The sequence below is a fragment of the Drosophila obscura genome, unplaced genomic scaffold, assembly GCF_018151105.1.
Source record: "Drosophila obscura isolate BZ-5 IFL unplaced genomic scaffold, ASM1815110v1 contig_25, whole genome shotgun sequence".
Lineage (NCBI taxonomy): Eukaryota > Metazoa > Arthropoda > Insecta > Diptera > Drosophilidae > Drosophila > Drosophila obscura.
Genome location: NW_024542812.1, coordinates 1458289 through 1477110, shown reverse-complemented (window position 1 = coordinate 1477110; position 18822 = coordinate 1458289). Strand labels below are relative to the sequence as shown.

The 18822-nt window shown below is 47.1% G+C and overlaps 9 protein-coding genes across 9 annotated transcripts; 7 read left to right on the top strand and 2 right to left on the bottom strand.

Annotated features, from left to right (window-relative positions):
• The first annotated feature begins 239 nt into the window (after positions 1–239).
• Positions 240–7575, top strand: LOC111075620 (trypsin epsilon). Its single transcript, XM_022369048.2, has 2 exons — positions 240–1055; positions 7535–7575. Exon 1 carries the CDS (start codon positions 269–271, stop codon positions 1037–1039), a length of 771 nt encoding a protein of 256 aa, XP_022224740.1. The 5' UTR covers positions 240–268; the 3' UTR covers positions 1040–1055; positions 7535–7575.
• Positions 5642–6471, bottom strand: LOC111082116 (trypsin alpha-like). Its single transcript, XM_022378300.2, has one exon. The coding sequence runs from the start codon at positions 6443–6445 to the stop codon at positions 5675–5677; it is 771 nt and encodes a 256-aa protein (XP_022233992.1). The 5' UTR covers positions 6446–6471; the 3' UTR covers positions 5642–5674.
• On the top strand, positions 6720–7575 carry LOC111075625 (trypsin epsilon). The gene has a single exon (XM_022369055.2). The coding sequence runs from the start codon at positions 6748–6750 to the stop codon at positions 7516–7518; it is 771 nt and encodes a 256-aa protein (XP_022224747.1). The 5' UTR covers positions 6720–6747; the 3' UTR covers positions 7519–7575.
• Positions 7576–7699: 124 nt separating this feature from the next.
• On the top strand, positions 7700–8575 carry LOC111075622 (trypsin alpha). The gene has a single exon (XM_022369051.2). It carries the CDS (start codon positions 7725–7727, stop codon positions 8493–8495), a length of 771 nt encoding a protein of 256 aa, XP_022224743.2. The 5' UTR covers positions 7700–7724; the 3' UTR covers positions 8496–8575.
• Positions 8576–11510: 2935 nt separating this feature from the next.
• On the top strand, positions 11511–12414 carry LOC111075579 (trypsin theta). The gene has a single exon (XM_022368941.2). It carries the CDS (start codon positions 11533–11535, stop codon positions 12316–12318), a length of 786 nt encoding a protein of 261 aa, XP_022224633.2. The 5' UTR covers positions 11511–11532; the 3' UTR covers positions 12319–12414.
• A 264-nt stretch (positions 12415–12678) lies between these two features.
• LOC111075578 (trypsin eta) lies at positions 12679–13584 on the top strand. Its single transcript, XM_041594283.1, has one exon. It carries the CDS (start codon positions 12710–12712, stop codon positions 13499–13501), a length of 792 nt encoding a protein of 263 aa, XP_041450217.1. The 5' UTR covers positions 12679–12709; the 3' UTR covers positions 13502–13584.
• Positions 13585–15047: 1463 nt separating this feature from the next.
• On the top strand, positions 15048–16016 carry LOC111075577 (trypsin zeta). The gene has a single exon (XM_022368939.2). The coding sequence runs from the start codon at positions 15084–15086 to the stop codon at positions 15924–15926; it is 843 nt and encodes a 280-aa protein (XP_022224631.2). The 5' UTR covers positions 15048–15083; the 3' UTR covers positions 15927–16016.
• Positions 16017–16723: 707 nt separating this feature from the next.
• LOC111075576 (trypsin eta) lies at positions 16724–17789 on the top strand. Its single transcript, XM_041594282.1, has one exon. It carries the CDS (start codon positions 16798–16800, stop codon positions 17644–17646), a length of 849 nt encoding a protein of 282 aa, XP_041450216.1. The 5' UTR covers positions 16724–16797; the 3' UTR covers positions 17647–17789.
• A 3-nt stretch (positions 17790–17792) lies between these two features.
• LOC111075580 (trypsin delta) lies at positions 17793–18789 on the bottom strand. Its single transcript, XM_022368942.2, has one exon. It carries the CDS (start codon positions 18777–18779, stop codon positions 17958–17960), a length of 822 nt encoding a protein of 273 aa, XP_022224634.2. The 5' UTR covers positions 18780–18789; the 3' UTR covers positions 17793–17957.
• Between the last annotated feature and the right edge of the window lie 33 nt (positions 18790–18822).

Here is an 18822-nt window from a genome sequence, read left to right as displayed (position 1 = left end):
AGCCGCTTTTATAGGGTTTTGGCTGCTTGCCCATTCCTATCTTTTGCTATCTGACCAAACCGCAGACGGACGGAAAGCCTGTTCGAGTGGGCAGTGGGTGATAAGCTGATTAGGTGATAAGATGATTGACTTTCGGACGACACTCTCCGCGAAAGTGACGCAGCATCTACGGAGTGGAGATATAGGTGTCAATCAAGTTATTGATCTGTGTTCCTGGAACACTATATAAGCAAGGGCTAATCCCCTGGTAGTCATACAACAGCGAAACATGTTGAGATTTGTGGTACTTCTGTCGGCTATTGCCTGCGCCCTGGGTGGAACCATCCCCGAGGGCTTGCTGCCCCAGCTGGATGGCCGCATTGTCGGTGGCTATGAGACCAGCATCGAGGCCCACCCTTACCAGGTGTCCCTGCAGCGCAGCGGATCCCACTTCTGCGGTGGCTCCATCTACTCCCACGACATCGTCATCACTGCTGCTCACTGCCTGCAGTCGATTGAGGCCAAGGATCTGAAGGTCCGCGTGGGCAGCACCTACTGGCGCTCCGGCGGCAGCGTGCACTCGGTGCGTGCTTTCAGGAACCACGAGGGATACGACTCCAGGACCATGGTCAACGACATTGCCATCATCCGCATCGAGTCCGACCTGAGCTTCCGCACGAGCATCAGGGAAGTCCGCATTGCCACCTCCAACCCACGCGACGGAGCCAAGGCTGTTGTCTCCGGCTGGGGCACCACCGAATCCGGCGGCAGCGACATTCCCGACCATCTCCTGGCCGTCGACCTCAAGATCGTTGATCGCGAGAAGTGCGCCTCCAGCGAGTTCAGCTATGGAAGCCAGATTAAGGATACCATGATCTGCGCCTACGCCGAGCACAAAGATGCCTGCCAGGGCGATTCTGGTGGTCCTCTGGTCTCCGGCAGCCGCCTGGTCGGCGTCGTCTCCTGGGGCTATGGCTGTGGCGATGATAGATATCCCGGCGTGTATGCTGACGTCGCCCACTTCCACGAGTGGATCGAGAAGACCGCCGACGATCTGTAAGGCTCTCATCGTCTAGGTCCGAGACACTTCAATAAAGCATTTTCAAAAATTTTTTTGAGACATTTCAAGTCACCCATGTGTTTTTGTGCCTGTTTGGAAGCCTGGAATTTAAGCATTAGAAAACCGAAGAAAATTCGTTACATTTCCATTCAATACGTTGAACCTGAGTCTTGTTTAGGTTTGAAAGGTCTTACTCCCGCCTGGCATGGGTAAACAAGGTCCTGCCAACGCTTCAATAGGATTTGGGCCAATAATCATCAATCCAGTTACCAAAACTTTGCTCTCGTTGACGGATTTGCACTTGATTAATGCATTTGACGTTACCCCATAAGATTTCTATGAGGATAAGATTCAATGAATGATGGATGCAATCCAATTCCTGGGGAGCTTTCTTGGGAGTTTCGAATCATTGTCCTGTTGAAAGATCCTTTAGAGAGGCATTTTCTAAATGGAATGGGAATGTAATGGATTCTCCAGCATGCCTACATAAACATTTTATACAAACGAGTTTACAATAATCCGCTGCTAGTTCATATGTGCTGGGCCCATAAGGCTCAACCCAGCATGCCCAACGGTATGTTTTTCGAGAATTTGGGTGGTAATCCGATTTCTGTGAACGCCAAACATACAACTGGAGTCTATCTGACCATATCTACTTCATATAGTTGATTGGGCTAAGAAACTTCCTTCCTCTCAACATTTCCAAATGATGACCTTATCAATAGTATTTCCTTACAACGTGGGCATCATCTTTGTACCTAATTTATGCTTAAATTCGCATATAGCCGCTATTTAAAATAACAAAATGTGGTCAACTAAATTACTTTATATCTCTCTTGTCCGGCCTATCTTAGAATATGGCTCCTGCGTCTGATCTCCTCAATACCAAAAATATAAATATAAAATATCAAAAATATCGGACTAAATTGGGATCCTTCGAAATATGTCCCGTCTTGTGAATTCTTTTTATCCACAAACTTCTCTCTGGTGAGGTAGAATCAACCGCCCCCATCAGTCTTCCGTTTCATCTTCAACTCTGTATTTCTAACTACTCTGACCATGAATCTTTCCGTAGCCTAGGCCGTAATTACAATCTATTTTTCCACTTGTATTCCTTTGACACTTATGCTATCAAGGTCAAATCTATTTTAAGACCAATTCAATTCAAATTACGTTAATCTTGAACTTTTAGGCCTTTTCTCTGACCTCATTTAGGCTGTGAGTAGAACCATAGCGGCTATTTGAGCCAATAAGTCTGTCCCACCGTGTCAGAAAAATCGTTATATCCTGGACAAGTAACACTACCCGACACGATTTTTCCTCAAGGAAAAAAACCAACTTTTTCTTAAAGATTTGGGGCTTAGGAATGGTTTGATGATATTTTTTTTTCTATGGCAGAACTTTTTTTTAAAGAATTTTTGAAAACTGGTATTTTTTTTAAAGCTTTTTTCAGAGGTAGCGCTTCTTTTTTTCACATAACTCTAGTATCTTACGTCTGGTTGTAAGAACTTTGCTATTTTGAAAAGATAATTAAAACAGCTAGAAGCCCAAACACTTTGTGATTTCAGCTTACAGTCTGGGAAATATAAAGCATTGAAATGCAAAAATTATTATTTTTGTGCGGTTATTTTTACGAAATTTTGACTTTAAAAACTCAGGAAAAGTCGTCCTCTATTTGTTTGTGTATAGGTGCATTAATTTGGCGTCGTTTAAGGTATCACTCATTAAAATCTATGGAGAGACTTTGGAGCTAAAATTCGTTAACCAAACCTAAAAAATGAAAAAATACCTATTCAGGTCAAATGTTTCCTTTATATTCTCACAAATGCAGGTCCACACAAATTGGATCTTGTCGCGTCTACCTAATCATATTTCAATAAAACCAAAGTTTTAATTATCTCTTCAATAAGTTTGATTTTGTCGGGTAGTGTAATCTTTGTTGTATTTTCTATGTTTAACTGACCATTGCAAAGCCCCAAAGTCGATTTTTTTTTTGGCATAAAGTCAAAAAATTTATGAAAAGATTTTTGATTACAAAATATTCGAAAAGATAAAAAAAAATACCGCTAATATTAAAAAAAAAAAATTGTTTACCTTTTGTCAAAAATGCAATTTTGGCAATCCATGATTCATGACAACCCTAGGATGTGAGAAATGGTGTAAATTTTTTGCCAATTTTTGTATTATTACTATTCAGAAATCTTTTCAATAAAAATACATTTTTTAAAAGTGAATAATATTCGTCAATGTATATAGAATCTATATTAAAAAGAGTTAGAGTTGTCATCCCTTTGTTCGTGTATTTTTTTTTTCTTTAGTGTTGCATTATGTCTGTTGAGCTGTCTGCCTTACCCTTCAATTTCAGTTTCATATGAGTTTCGTCACTAACCATACTGTATGGTTAGTGGTTTCGTCGTGAAGCCCTGCAATAACGATCGCAGCGCCCATGAAATAATTAATTCTATGTTGGGGAAAAATCTAAAAACAACGAGAAGGAACGTGTGAGTCGCTTCTGGGGACGCGACTCTACTTATACTCAGTCAGTATATTCATTTTTATACCTGTACTCAAAAAAGAGTTAAGGGGTATATTAGATTTGTGATAAAGGTGGATGTGTGCAACGCAAAGAAGGAATCGTTTCAGACTTCATAAAGTAGATATATTCTTCATCAGCATGAGGGCCAAGATCTCAGAGACTATAAGAGCTAGAGAAACCAAATTTGTTTTCCAGACTCATGTGATATATCACTGCTACAAGTGTATTTCAAAATTTCGCCCCGCCCCCTTACGCCCCAACAAAAGACGAAAATCTGTGGCAGGCACAATTTTAAAGATACGATAAAACTAAAAACGCAGTATCGTAGAGAATGCTCATATCTACCAGAGTCTGCCGAATCTGAATTAAATCGGATCATAATTATAGCCACAATGAAGAAATTAATTTTCTGTTGGTTCCCCCGCCTACTTCAGCCAGAGACCCGCTACTCATTCTCTTTCTCGCTCGCACACTCTGCCTCGTTATGTACGCGAAAGCCCTCTAGCGGAGGAGATGTAGAATCTAAATGGTACATATAGAATCTGCATGTTAGATGTATAATATACATTGACTGACTGAGTACGGGTATAAGTAGAGTCGCGTCCCCAGAAGCGACTCACACATTCCTTCTCGTTTTTGTTTGTTTATCAGAATGTAACCTTTACTTAATAAAATTGAAACTGATTACTTTTACAATTAAATTAAATTAAATGATAATTTCCACATTTATCGATCTGAAAAGTTCTGGATTAAGAAAAACGAAAGCCTTTGTGGGAAACCCTGCCCTGTGCGTAAATTATTTGTTTCTTCTAAAAATTCTGAAAACTTTCAAGTCTGTTTCTAAACTTTTAGAATTTATGCATTGTTAAACATTAATAATAAACAATAAATGCAATAGTGAGAGAGCATCCAACTTACCGAGTTTTAAACTTCTTTATACCTCCTGCCTTTAGTTTTTAGTCGAACTCTTAGGCCTCTTCTATTTCATTGAACACAGCTGTATATCTTTTGAGGGAGTGTATTCTAAAATCAGTGGTGGCCTAATATATTCGCGCGATAGTCCGTATTTAGATTTATATAAAGCAGAACGGAATGACGCAGTTGACTGAAAACTTGCGAGGAATTTCGCATACATACGAGTATGATAGTGGTAATCACATCTATTTCATATAAAACACCAGACTATGCCTGATTAATATATTTGATTGATTAAATGGACTTAAGGAAGAACTTTAAATGGTTCTTCATCATATCTTTTCATACCCGGTACTCGAACAGTTAAGGGGAATATGTATTCGATTTTTGATTCAAGTGGATGTGCACAACTCACAGAAGGAAACGTTTGCGACCCCAAAAAGTCTATATATTCTTGATCAGTATCAGTAGCAAAGTCGATATAGCCATGTCTGTCTGTCCGTCCCGATGAGCGCCTAGTTCTCATGGACTATAACAGCTAGAGCAACCAAATTTTGTTTCCAGACTCATTTGATATCACACTGTTATAAGTGTATTTCAAAATTTCGACCAGCCCTCTTCCTCCCCAACAAAGGACAAAAATCTGTGGCATCGACAGTTTCGAAAAATTGTACAAGAAACCCGAAAACGCAGAATCGTCGAATATGTCGATTTCTACCAGATCGCCGATCATTGTTATAGCCAGAATGAAGAAATTAATTTGCAGTGGCTAAGCTTTCCTCTTCCAACCCTGAACTGCTAACTCATCCTCTTTCTCCCTCACACACTCTGCCTGTACAGTGCGACTCTATAAAAGTAGAGTCGCGGCAACTGCAGCGACTTACAACGTTCCTTCTCGCTTACAGCTGATACGAAAGTGATTATAACAAAAAGTGTCATGACACAGCTCTATGATATTTGATAAACGACATATACATCTATCACTAAAGTTATCAATGCTTTCAAACCTTCAAGGCTTTACCTCTTAAGAGGTACTCCTATTCCCAGCCATTAATAAGGCTGTCCTTGTTAAGGGAACTTCGATTCAGAAATTTGAAAGGATTCCGCAAAGAAAATGTTTCTGGCTACAGCAATAATAAAACGATATCAAATGTGCTCAAGTATTGTTTAATTTCGCAAAGTTCTTAGATCGAGTTGGCGTTGTTGATCACCCAGGAGCGGAGGACAGCAACATCGGCGTAGACTCCGGGGTAGTTGGACAAGGCGCAGCCATAGCCCCAGGACACAACACCAACGAGGACACCGCCGGAGACCAATGGGCCGCCGGAATCACCCTGGCAGGCATCCTTGCCGGTTGCCTTGGCGCAGATCATGGTGGACTTGATCTGGCTACCATAGCTGTAGCTGGAGGAAGCGCACGACGACTGGCTGACGATGTTCACGTTCACGTACTGCAGGGTAGTGGGGATGGAGCTGGAGCCGGAGGACTGGGTGCCCCAGCCGGAGACGGAAGCAGCAGCGCCATTACCGGGAGCAGAGCTGGCCAGACCGATGGTCTTGATGGTGGAGCTAAGGCCCAGGGAGGAGCTCAGCTTGATGATGGCGATGTCGTTGACCATGGTGTTGGCATTGTATCCCTCGTGGTTCCTGAAGGAAGCAACCTTGACGACGGTGCCGCCGGAGCTCCAGTAGGTGGAACCGGCACGGACCTGCAGGGTCGAAGCGGACACGGACTGCAGGCAGTGAGCGGCAGTCACAATGATGTTGGAGGAGTAGACCGAGCCACCGCAGGAGTGGGAACCACTGCGCTGCAGGGAGATCTGCCAGGGGAAGCTGCTGATGGTGGTGGCGGAGCCTCCAACAATGCGGCCATCCAGCTGGGGCAGGAGACCCTCTGGGATGGTGCCTCCCAGGGCGCAGGCGACAGCAGACAACAAGATCACGAACTTCAACATATTGCGAAATTAATACGCTGTCTGTAGAGCTGCGAGCCGCTTTTATAGGGTTTTGGCTGCTTGCCCATTCCTATCTTTTGCTATCTGACCAAACCGCAGACGGACGGAAAGCCTGTTCGAGTGGGCAGTGGGTGATAAGCTGATTAGGTGATAAGATGATTGACTTTCGGACGACACTCTCCGCGAAAGTGACGCAGCATCTACGGAGTGGAGATATAGGTGTCAATCAAGTTATTGATCTGTGTTCCTGGAACACTATATAAGCAAGGGCTAATCCCCTGGTAGTCATACAACAGCGAAACATGTTGAGATTTGTGGTACTTCTGTCGGCTATTGCCTGCGCCCTGGGTGGAACCATCCCCGAGGGCTTGCTGCCCCAGCTGGATGGCCGCATTGTCGGTGGCTATGAGACCAGCATCGAGGCCCACCCTTACCAGGTGTCCCTGCAGCGCAGCGGATCCCACTTCTGCGGTGGCTCCATCTACTCCCACGACATCGTCATCACTGCTGCTCACTGCCTGCAGTCGATTGAGGCCAAGGATCTGAAGGTCCGCGTGGGCAGCACCTACTGGCGCTCCGGCGGCAGCGTGCACTCGGTGCGTGCTTTCAGGAACCACGAGGGATACGACTCCAGGACCATGGTCAACGACATTGCCATCATCCGCATCGAGTCCGACCTGAGCTTCCGCACGAGCATCAGGGAAGTCCGCATTGCCACCTCCAACCCACGCGACGGAGCCAAGGCTGTTGTCTCCGGCTGGGGCACCACCGAATCCGGCGGCAGCGACATTCCCGACCATCTCCTGGCCGTCGACCTCAAGATCGTTGATCGCGAGAAGTGCGCCTCCAGCGAGTTCAGCTATGGCAGCCAGATTAAGGATACCATGATCTGCGCCTACGCCGAGCACAAGGATGCCTGCCAGGGCGATTCTGGTGGTCCTCTGGTCTCCGGCAGCCGCCTGGTCGGCGTCGTCTCCTGGGGCTATGGCTGTGGCGATGATAGATATCCCGGCGTGTATGCTGACGTCGCCCACTTCCACGAGTGGATCGAGAAGACCGCCGACGATCTGTAAGGCTCTCATCGTCTAGGTCCTAGACAGAAAACACTTCAATAAAGCGCAATCAAAATAGCTTTGGTCTGTTTACATTCCGTGTCGTCATTTCACTTCGTGGCTGTAGTCCGATTCATCGATCCACTCCCCCGATAACGGCATGTCTATGAGGCCTATAAAAAGGCCAAGGGGGTCTTGTAACCAACCATTCGCTTTTAACACTCAACATGCTGAAGTTCGTGATCTTGTTGTCTGCTGTCGCCTGCGCCCTGGGAGGCACCATCCCAGAGGGTCTCCTGCCCCAGCTGGATGGCCGCATTGTTGGAGGCTCCGCCACCACCATCAGCAGCTTCCCCTGGCAGATCTCCCTGCAGCGCAGTGGTTCCCACTCCTGCGGTGGCTCGGTCTACTCCTCCAACATCATTGTGACAGCCGCTCACTGCCTGCAGTCCGTGTCCGCTTCGACCCTGCAGGTCCGTGCCGGTTCCACCTACTGGAGCTCCGGCGGCACCGTCGTCAAGGTTGCTTCCTTCAGGAACCACGAGGGATACAATGCCAACACCATGGTCAACGACATCGCCGTCATAAGGCTGAGCTCCTCCCTTTCCTTAAGCTCTAACATCAAGGCCATTGCCCTTGCCTCGTACAACCCTGCCAATGGAGCCTCTGCCGCCGTTTCTGGATGGGGCACCCAGTCCTCCGGCTCCAGCTCCATCCCCACCACCCTGCAGTACGTGAACGTAAAAATCGTTAGCCAGTCGCAGTGCGCTTCCTCCACCTACGGTTATGGCAGTGAGATCAGGTCCACCATGATCTGCGCTGCTGCCAGCGGCAAGGATGCCTGCCAGGGCGATTCCGGCGGCCCATTGGTCTCCGGCGGTGTCCTCGTTGGTGTTGTGTCCTGGGGCTATGGCTGTGCCTACGCCAACTACCCCGGAGTCTACGCCGATGTTGCTGTCCTCCGCTCCTGGGTGATCAGCGCCGCCAACTCGATCTAAATGAATAGTATTCCATTGAATGAATGAATAAATAAACGTATTCCATTAGGTTAATTCAATAAAGTTATGCAAACAATGTATTTTGAAGCTCTCATTCTTTTGGGATCTAAGGAACTCAAAGGTTATACTATCATACTCGTCTTGAATGCTTAGAGAAAGAATCAGGATAATGGGTGCCTGAGGCGGAAGTTGTCTTTGCTCACAGATTTCTATCACACCAAACGCTGAGATTATCTTTTAACTGACTTTCGTCAGTCATTATAGTACGAGGTATTCGTAATGTGCAGGGGTATATTGTATTCCAGTAGAAATATACCCATACCCATTTCAAAAAATATTTATACAGACAGAATAATGGGTATTGGTTGTCTATAACTAGGTATACATATGTGTGTGGGGTGCTTTTGTTGTTGTTGTTGGTTCTAACTGATTTCCGTGGTCTTAAGTGTGCTGGTGAATGGAGTAAACATCTGCCGGTAAGCACTCAAGTGGTGTATCTAATCAATACTTGAGTGCATCGCGTGGCCAGCTTTCCACTCCATCTTCCATTGATAAGCTAAGTGATTGTCTGGACAGCTGCGTCATCGGTACATCAAGATTAATTAACCACAACATGAGAGGAACGATAGGTATTGATTGATTTGGACTATAAAAAATAGCAAGTTTGGCATAACTCTGTTTATTTTTATTTATTTACTAGCTGTGCCCGGCCACGTTTCATGCATGGATGAGAAGTGAGTCGAATAATAAGTTCAACATAAATTTGATTTTGCAATAATTTGAGGGTATAAAATACACAATATTCCATTCCCGTTTCCGGCATCTTCAGTTGATCGACCCATACCGTCTCCCGCTACGCATATGGATGCCTCATGTTATTATCTCTCGTACGGATTGCCGTTCTTCCTCATTCATATTTGAAACCCATCTTCTTGTGCAGCACCTTTATTAATATGTGTACATATATTAATGATGATAATACTCACACAAAACAATTTTCAAAACAGATCAAAAATGTATGTAACACTTTCCGCACAATTTTCCGACTTTTTCAGCACTTTTAAACTATTTTTAAACAATTAGCCAAATCGGTCTAAACAGATTATTTCATCTGAAATTTATAACCACTCTAAACCGACTGATTTTATTTTTTGATTTATGTAACACTTTCCATACAAAAAATCAAACGAATGTTTGGCCTAGTTCCTAGGCCTAGTTCATACAACAATACCAACATTTTCCCTATATTATTAAAGAAGAACCTTCTCCTCACAATAAGAAACACAACAATAAAAGAATTGGCGAAATCGGTCCAGCCGTTCACGCGTGATGCCGTGGCCAAGGGAAATAGGGATTCGTTATAACCGTACTCAAAAAGAGTTAAGGGGTATATTAGATTTGTGGTAAAAGTGGATGTGTGCAACGCAGAGAAGGAAACGTTTCCGACCCCTATAAGTATATATATTCTTGTTCAGCATCAATAGCCGAGTCAATATAGCCATGTCCGTCTGTCCGTCCGTCTGTCCGTCTGTCTGTCCGTCTTGATGAGCGCCTAGATCTCAGAGACTATAAGAGGTAGAGCAACCAAATTTTGTTTCCAGACTCATGTGATATCACACTGTTACAAGTGTATTTCAAAATTCGCCCCGCCACCTTCCGCCCCCAATTTTAAAGATACGATAAAACTAAAAACGCAGTATCGTAGAGAATGCTCATGTCTACCAGATTGCCGAATCTGAATCAGATCGGATCATAATTACAGCCAATGAAGAAATTAATTTTCTGTTGGTTCCCCCGCCTACTTTAGCCAGAGACCCGCTACTCATTATCTTTCTCGCTCGCACACTCTGCCTCGTTCAGTGCGCGCATGCCCGCTACCGGAGATGTAGAATCTTAATGGTACATGTATAATATACATTGTAGATGTATATAAAAGTTGTAGCCAAAAAATGTAAAATGTAACATTTTTTAAAATTCTACATAAATCATAAGCGGAAAAATGTATATACTGATTACTGAGTACGGGTATAAAAGTAGAGTCCGTCCCAAGAAGCGACTCACACGTTCCTTCTCGTTTTATATACATATATAGATTTATTTGTTATATTATTATTAATTTCAACTTGTGGCATATCAAATTTCAAAGTAAACTCAGAAGATAGTTGATGGCAAATTCTGTATAAAGATCGTTCTCCAGAAGGCTATCTTAACAGACGAAAAAAATATTCATCAAATACAGATAATGAAAGTTCCCTTAGACCGATTAATAATTATATAAATTTCCACATTTATTCTGGGAACGCTTCACAGATAGTATTGTTTATAAAGGCTTTTGGCAATCAGATAATTTTCAATTTAATTTAAAGTGCCTATTTTGTTTTTACGATTGACGATTGCAACAACGCCAGGGTGTGCTTTGATGAGCGTCATTCAGCTCAAAAAGAATAATACGATAGAGACATAGGGGATAGGTGGCTATCTCCGCTTTGCCACCAATTTGGTTACTTTTCAGGTTAATGACTTAAAGTAATGACTTCCTTGTAGCAATATGTCTTATTGCTGCCGTCAAACTTTGTCCATGAGTGACCTGACCTCATGGGAAATACTCACTACTCACTCGCATATATTGGGGGCAAAAGTTCTCTATTTGATCGTAAACCCCGATACGCAAAAACTAAGGTGTGCAATGCCACAACAAATTCGAGTACTCGCAATCAATCACTCAAACGATGTGAAGCCCCATTATGGCACATGACGATGAACCATCAAAGTATTTCTTATGGAAAGACAATAAGTCCATAAAAGGTGTCCAAGTGTGTACTTCCGAAATGCGGCAACAGTTCTGATTTCGTGCGGTGCCTTTGGCTGATAAGAAGTCGTGGCGATAACGCTATGCCAGCCTGGATTACGCTGAAGAGTCTTCAGGCACCGGGATGCTAATTCCCGATAATGTCAAAGCGGACCACTCCAGATCGGATCACGCCTACAAATAGCAGTGTGGGGACCAACAATTGGGTTAGTTTAGTTATTTCCCAGAATGCACGGATTAGTGGCATTGGTGGCCTGCCTGGCTGTGGGCACTGCCTGGGCTGGCACTGTCAGCGTCGCTCCCAATCCATTCGCGCGAGAGGGTCGCATTGTGGGCGGCGAGGACACCACCATACGGGCCCATCCCTATCAGGTGTCGCTGCAGACAAAGCGCGGCTCCCACTTCTGTGGCGGCAGCTTGATCGACAAGAACACCGTGGTGACGGCGGCTCATTGTCTGCAGGGCCGCAAGGCGTCCAAGGTCTATGTCCGCCTGGGCTCCACGCTGTACAATGAGGGGGGACTGGTGGTGGCGGTCCGGGAGCTGGCCTACAACGAGAAATACAGCTCCAGCACCATGGAGTTTGATGTGGGAATCTTGAAGCTGGTCGAGGACGTTGAGGAGACCGAAGATATCCGCTACATAGAACTGGCCAAAGAGACGCCAGCCACGGGCACGCCGGCGATTGTCACTGGATGGGGTTCCAAGTGCTACTTCTGGTGCATGACCTTGCCGAAGGTACTCCAGGCGGTGGTCGTATTTATCGTGGACTGGACGGTGTGTGCCTCGGATGCGTACAAGTACGGCGACATCATCTACGACTCCATGGTATGTGCCTACGAGCAGAAGAAGGATGCCTGCCAGGGCGACTCCGGTGGTCCGCTGGTGGCCGAGAACAGGCTCGTGGGCATCGTGTCCTGGGGCTATGGCTGTGCCTCGAATCTGTTGCCCGGCGTCTATGCCGATGTAGCCACTTTGCGTGCTTGGATCGTTGAGACTGCCAAGAATTTGTAGATATTTCATTTGTTGTTCGCACTATGTATACTTTCAGGGGTTGCAGCGAATTCTATTCCAGTAAGAGATTAAAAATCAGCCAGAAAGCTCCCCGAAGCTTAGTCAGTGTTTTTGTTTATTGTGAGGAAAAGCTGACAAAATGGTTTCACCGGCTACTTGGCAGAGATTATCGGCAATCATTCGTCCCACATGAAGTCTCTTTGTCAGCCATGGTCTTCTCATGCCCTTGGCTCTGTGAGGCTCTGCTCGTATGAGCAATTACTCTGCCATTTGCCATCTTATCGGGGCAATACCAACACCAATTTATTGACCAATTCAAGATAGTTCCAAAAGCTTTTCGCTGATTGCAGCAATCCGTTCCAAAGAATTTAGTAACTCTGCGAACAACGAAATGAACAACGCTCGAGCCGCAATCGTCGCTGGCCTTTTTCTGCTGGGCATCTGCGCCGTAGATGCAGACCCGCTGGATGGCCGCATTGTGGGCGGCGTGGATACCTCCAACTACTTTGCCAAATATGTGGTACAGCTGCGCAAACGCAGCTCCACCAACAGCGCCTATGCGCAGTCCTGCGGCGGATGCGTTCTCGACAGCCGCACAATTGTGACCGCTGCCCATTGCGTGTACAACCGGCAGGCGGAGAACTTCATGGTGGTGGCCGGGACCGAGAACCGGGCTGGAATGGACGGCGTGGTGGTGCGCGTGGAGAAACTCATTCCTCACGAGAACTACAATGCCACCACAACGGATAACGACATTGCTCTGGTGATCGTCTCTCCGCCGCTGCCCCTGACGGATGCCAGCAGGATTGAAGCGATTGCAGCAGCCACAGAGCAGCCGCCAGTGGGCGCAGTGGCCAGTGTCAGCGGCTGGGGCTACACCCAAGAGGGTGGCCTGTCCTCCAACAAGCTGAAGCAGGTGCAGGTTCCGCTCGTGGACAGCGTCCAGTGCCAGGAGACCTACTACTGGCGACCCATCAGCGAGGCAATGCTCTGTGCCGGACTGCCCGAGGGCGGGAAGGATGCCTGCCAGGGGGACTCGGGTGGCCCGCTGGTCGTCGACAATCGGCTCGTGGGCATCGTGTCCTGGGGCAATGGCTGTGCCCGGCCCAACACTCCCGGTGTCTATGCGAATGTGGCCCACTTCAAGGACTGGATCGCCAAGCAGCGGGCAACGTATGCGTAGGCAAGGGGTTCCAGGCTGCGATCTCTGTTTCCATATTCGCACTAAAACATTTCAATAAATAAAACTATAATTTAATTAATTAATGTGAAAGGAATATTTCAAAAAGGGAGACTGGAGTTTCCCTTCCCTTCCTTCCCTTTGCTTTCCATTTTAATATGCGATTCTCAAAGAGTTTTAGGATAAGGTATATGGATTTCCTGTACAGTTATCGGATATAGTTATCGGCACCTATTGTCGATATAGCTCAATCTGCTCTAGTTCTAGTCCTCAGAGAATATTTTGATTGCAGACTCCTGTGATATCAAACTGAAACAAATGTAATTCAAATTTTCGACCCGCCCACACAAATGGCGAAAGTCTGTGGAATCCACAATTTTGAAGTGGCGAGAATCAAAAAGAATGACATCCACCAGGTCGAAGAATCTGTATCGAAGATCAGTCTGAAAGGAAAGTTGAGTTGAAGGCCCTGAAGCAGGTAATCATTCGTTAGGAAATCGAAGTCTTCATAAATGTAGAACATATGTTTACAAAATCCATATACAAATATCGTACGCATTTCAAGTGGTAGAAAGGTCAAAATAAGACGGATTTTTTAAATTGTTTTACCTTTATGATACATCTTTTGACTTGCCCTATAAGTGGCGCTAAGGTCCATTTTGTGCAACTATTCCTCTTCGAGATTTTGTCAAAAAACTAATGTGGAAGTGGTTTTCGTGCCGATCAATTCAATGCAATATGTTGATGCGAATTTCTGTACTTGTTGTGCATTGATGTAGCTTTAAAATGGTTATAGTTTAATTTAATTAAGACCATATTCCCACGGAACATGTCGCATGGGACAAAATTCCTAGGTTATTCACAGTTAAAACTATCCCTTTGGCAGATATTGAACCATTTTTCTTGTAGTTTTTTTTAGATAGTTGAACATGTTAGAAAGATTTTGTGGAATAATTTTTTTCAAGAATTATCTTTTTTATAAGAGGTAGCAGTAATAGAACAAATGGCTAAAAACGAAACAAAAATACCAAAATAAAATCGGAAAATTAAACTTTTGAATAGGTTTTCACATCAAAGTTAATGAAGCTGTATGTCAATTGGGTAAACTAGTGGTCGATCACTTAATTTAGACTACAATACCGCAAAGGAATTATATGGAAATGGGTTTTCATAGACATTTAAATTGTTGTTCTCGACGGACATCGCCAGAGAAATGCATCCATATATGCATATTCTTTATATATCCTGGCTCTTTCATAATGTGCAACGATTAATGATATCAAAATCAGATAAGGGGTCCAAGCGTTTGACCATGAATGGCACCAATTTCGAAAATGTATTTGCTGAGATATCTTTGAGGTTGTTCTGTCTGGACTCGAAGAACTGTTTCTATGGTTTTTGTTGCGCACTGTTATGGACTGCCCATAAAGCGTATCGCCCCCGGGGTATGGCTCTGCGAGTGCCAAAGGTATCCAGAATATAATTTATGGTTTATGGTTGACCGAGCCGACTGCTTGATAAGCCTTACAATTGTCGACAATGCCGCTGGGACTTTCAGTCCTCGATTCTCCGCCGACCATCGAACATGTCGCGCTCATTGCTGGCCAGCCTGTGTGCCCTGCTCTGCCTGGTGGCCGTGGCCAGGTGTTTGCCCGTGCAGGAGGATGTGGAGACCAGCCAGGGCCCACGCATTGTGGGTGGCTACGTGACGGATGTGTCCCAGTGCCCCTACCAGATCTCGCTGCGCTTTAAGGGGATTACGACGCCACAGAATCCCTTCCGCCACAGGTGCGGCGGCTCCGTCATCCGCAGTAACTTGATTCTGACTGCGGCACACTGCATCATTGGCACGGTGGCCAGCCAGTTCAAGGTGGTGGCCGGCACCAACCAGCTCAGCGGCACAGACGGCATCATCGTCTCCGTCTCGAAGATCATCATGCACGAGCAGTATTACTCTGGAGCTGCGTACAACAACGACATTGCCCTGCTGGTTGTGGACCCGCCGCTGCCGCTCAACAACTTCACCATCAAGGCCATTGAGCTGGCCTCGGAGCCCCCGCTAGCCGGCGCCATCAGCAAGATCAGCGGCTGGGGAACCACTTCCTCCGGCGGCTCTGCCTCAAACGTTCTGCTCGCCGTCGATGTCCCGATCGTGAGCAACGAGTTATGCAACCAGGACTATGAAAACTTTGGCGATGAATCCTACCAGATCACACCCGCCATGCTGTGCGCTGGCGTACGCGGAGTGGGTGGCAAGGACGCCTGCCAGGGTGACTCTGGCGGTCCGCTGGTCGTCCGCGACCAGCTCCATGGCGTTGTCTCCTGGGGCAATGCCTGTGCCCTGGCCAATTATCCCGGTGTCTATGCCAATGTGTCGAACCTGAGGCCCTGGATTGATGCGAAGATAGCGGAAGAAGCAGAGCTCTGAAGCATCACTAATATCATCTAATCTGCAAGCAACGCTTAATCTCATGTCACATGAGGGTTTATTAATAAATGGTTATTTTCCAGTTCCAAAGAATTGTTTCCAAAGATTGCCACAATCGCATTTGGATTACATCCACACAGCAACGATCCGATCAACGTGGCTGCCAATCGATTGATCAGATTAGATCTCTTTCCATCCAACTACGAAAGTACGCCCAGAAGTAGTATCTTTGCGGAGTGATTGTTCCGTTTTCGGTTCACTTATGGGTGTGTAAATACGAGTATATGTGGCATACACTTAGGGTTAATAGCGAATCGCATTCAAAAAAGTGTGGCACACTTTTCGGCCAAGCAGAGAAATTTGATCATTATTGCTCCTTCCTCCTTCTCTTTGGAGTGAATCCAAAGTCGAATTCCAATCATCCGAATGGGAAAATCTCCGCTAATCTGCACTTAACCCCCAACAACGTGTGAAATCAAGGAGATATAGATTACAAAACGATCGTCACTATGCATAATCTAGGCCCATTTTAGTCTGAAAACTCTGAGAATATGTCGGAGACTACAAAAGGATTGAACAAAACATTTGATTGTAGAGGTTCGGTGCGACAGAACTTATGTATATACGTCTCAAGATTAACTGAAAAGAGTCCGCAAACAGTCCGTAATCGTCTTTATCTCGGCCAAACTCGTACCGTGGAGCCTTGCTATCTGAAGCTATCTCGAGCACCTCCCATTAAGATAATCGATATGCCGGTCGGTGCCTGGGAGAAGTGCAAATTCGCGCCCTGAGCAATCATAATTCATAGTCAGTTCGATTCGAACCAGAGGCCCGTGCAAATCGACCGCCAGTCCACCTACCCAGCGGTACAATGTGCATCCGCATCCGACAGCTTCAGATGATGGGGCCGCTCCTGCTCCTGCTGCTGCTGCTGGCAGCGGGCTCCTCCGTCTCCGCCTCCGTCTCCGCCTCCGTCTCGGACTTGTCACAACCGGAGGCGCGAATCATCAATGGCACCACGGTGGACATTGGTCGGCATCCGTACCTGGTCTCCTTGCGGTATCGTCGCAGCGAGACGTCCAGCTACATGCACGAGTGTGGCGCAGTGATCTACTCAGAGCAGACCTTGCTCACCACTGCCCAGTGCTTGTGGAACCTGCCGGAGGGCGTCAAAGTACTGGCCGTGGCCGCCGCTAACACCCGCAATGGCAGCGACGGAATTCTGGTTCCCGTCTCCAACTGGACCCTTCATCCCAGCTTCAACTACATCAACGTCGACTACGACATCGGTGTTCTCATCCTGGACGCGCCCTTGAATCTAACCCGCTTCGGCATCCGCGCCATTGGCATTCGATCGGAGCGTCCGGCCGTGGGACGCTTGGCCACGATTGCCGGCTGGGGCTATCGCGAGGAGGGGGGCCCCAACAGCTACCGCCTGGAGCAGGCTCAAGTGCCCATCGTCAGCTCGGAGGAGTGCAACCAGATCTACGGCAGCGGTGAAGTCAGCGAGCGAATGGTCTGCGCTGGCATTGTGGCCCAGGGGGGCGTAGACGCCTGCCAAGGCGACACCGGAGGTCCATTGGTCATCGACGACCAGCTGGTTGGCCTCGTGTCCTGGGGACGCGGCTGTGCCCGGCCCGGCTATCCCTCCGTCTATACCTACGTGGCCAGCCTGAAGAGTTGGATCGATGAGACCCTGGCGGCCAGTGGGGCGCAATAAACAAAGGAATTTGTCAAGGTATCCGCTGATTGCTGGCGGCAATCGACGTTATCTTCAAGTGGCTACTGCCGACTATCGGCTGGGATAGAGCTGCCAATGTACACGGCTAATTCAATAATAAAACTGTAATAAAACCAACGAAATAATTGCTGTGGGTACCGTATCGCCAGTGCCAGTGCCAGTGCCTGTGCCTGGGTCTGGGGTTCGAGTCGATTTCTTGTATGTAACTCTGGGTAAAATTGTGAAATAATCACAAGATACATGTGTTCAAGGAGACAATCTGTTGAGCAGGGGCGTAGCTTCTGTGGTGTTTACAGGAAGTCGATTTTGCCCACATGGTCGTAGGATTCGACGGTCTCCAACAGCCAGGTGCGCAGCTCCGGCACAGAGGCATACACGCCCGGGTACTTGTCTCGCGCACAGCCCGTGCCCCACGAGACAATGCCGAGCAGCTCATTGTTGTACACCAGCGGGCCACCGGAGTCGCCCTGGCAGGCGTCCTTGCCGCCGCCGGTGATGCCGGCGCAGAGCATGCGACTGGTGAGCATTATGGAGTAGGCGCTCTTGCACTGATCGTTCTCGACCACGTTCACTTCCACCTCCTGCAGCACGTTGGACAACAGGCCGTTCTCGGTGGTGGTGCCCCAGCCGGTGACAATGACTGCTGAGCCGTGCTCCGGGCGCTCCCGGGCGAGTGGAATGGGATGGGCCAGTTCGTTGAAGATGAAGTCTCCGTCGGTGATGAGAATGGCCGCATCGTAGTCGTTGTTGAGTGTCCTGTACTTGGGATGAATGATGAACTCGCGGACAGGCAGCTCCTGCGTCTTGATGCTGATCCTCGTGGAGCCGGCCACAATGGTGAGGTCTGCTGGGCTGGCCAAAGTGCTCACACAATGGGCGGCACTGATGATTATGTTGGTCGCATAGATGCTGCCGCCACAGCGATGATTGCCCCTGTAGCGCATCGAGATCTGATGCGGATAGTGGATGATATCCGTATCCTGTCCGCCCACAATGCGGCCATCGGGCAGCGGCACCTGCACCTGCACCTGCACCTCAGCGTTGAGGTGGACGGGATCCGCCAAAGAGACTCCGACTCCGAGCAAACAGAACGCGGCCAAAATCCGTAGCATTTTCAATCAACTGACCGCTACCGGGGAATGGTAGCTAGATTTA

Coding starts and splice junctions, on each gene's coding strand:
- LOC111082116 (XM_022378300.2), bottom strand. CDS start 6,445: ATGTTGAAGTTCGTGATCTTGTTGTCTGCTGTCGCCTGCGCCCTGGGA.
- LOC111075577 (XM_022368939.2), top strand. CDS start 15,084: ATGTCGCGCTCATTGCTGGCCAGCCTGTGTGCCCTGCTCTGCCTGGTG.
- LOC111075576 (XM_041594282.1), top strand. CDS start 16,798: ATGTGCATCCGCATCCGACAGCTTCAGATGATGGGGCCGCTCCTGCTC.
- LOC111075622 (XM_022369051.2), top strand. CDS start 7,725: ATGCTGAAGTTCGTGATCTTGTTGTCTGCTGTCGCCTGCGCCCTGGGA.
- LOC111075578 (XM_041594283.1), top strand. CDS start 12,710: ATGAACAACGCTCGAGCCGCAATCGTCGCTGGCCTTTTTCTGCTGGGC.
- LOC111075620 (XM_022369048.2), top strand. CDS start 269: ATGTTGAGATTTGTGGTACTTCTGTCGGCTATTGCCTGCGCCCTGGGT.
- LOC111075625 (XM_022369055.2), top strand. CDS start 6,748: ATGTTGAGATTTGTGGTACTTCTGTCGGCTATTGCCTGCGCCCTGGGT.
- LOC111075580 (XM_022368942.2), bottom strand. CDS start 18,779: ATGCTACGGATTTTGGCCGCGTTCTGTTTGCTCGGAGTCGGAGTCTCT.
- LOC111075579 (XM_022368941.2), top strand. CDS start 11,533: ATGCACGGATTAGTGGCATTGGTGGCCTGCCTGGCTGTGGGCACTGCC.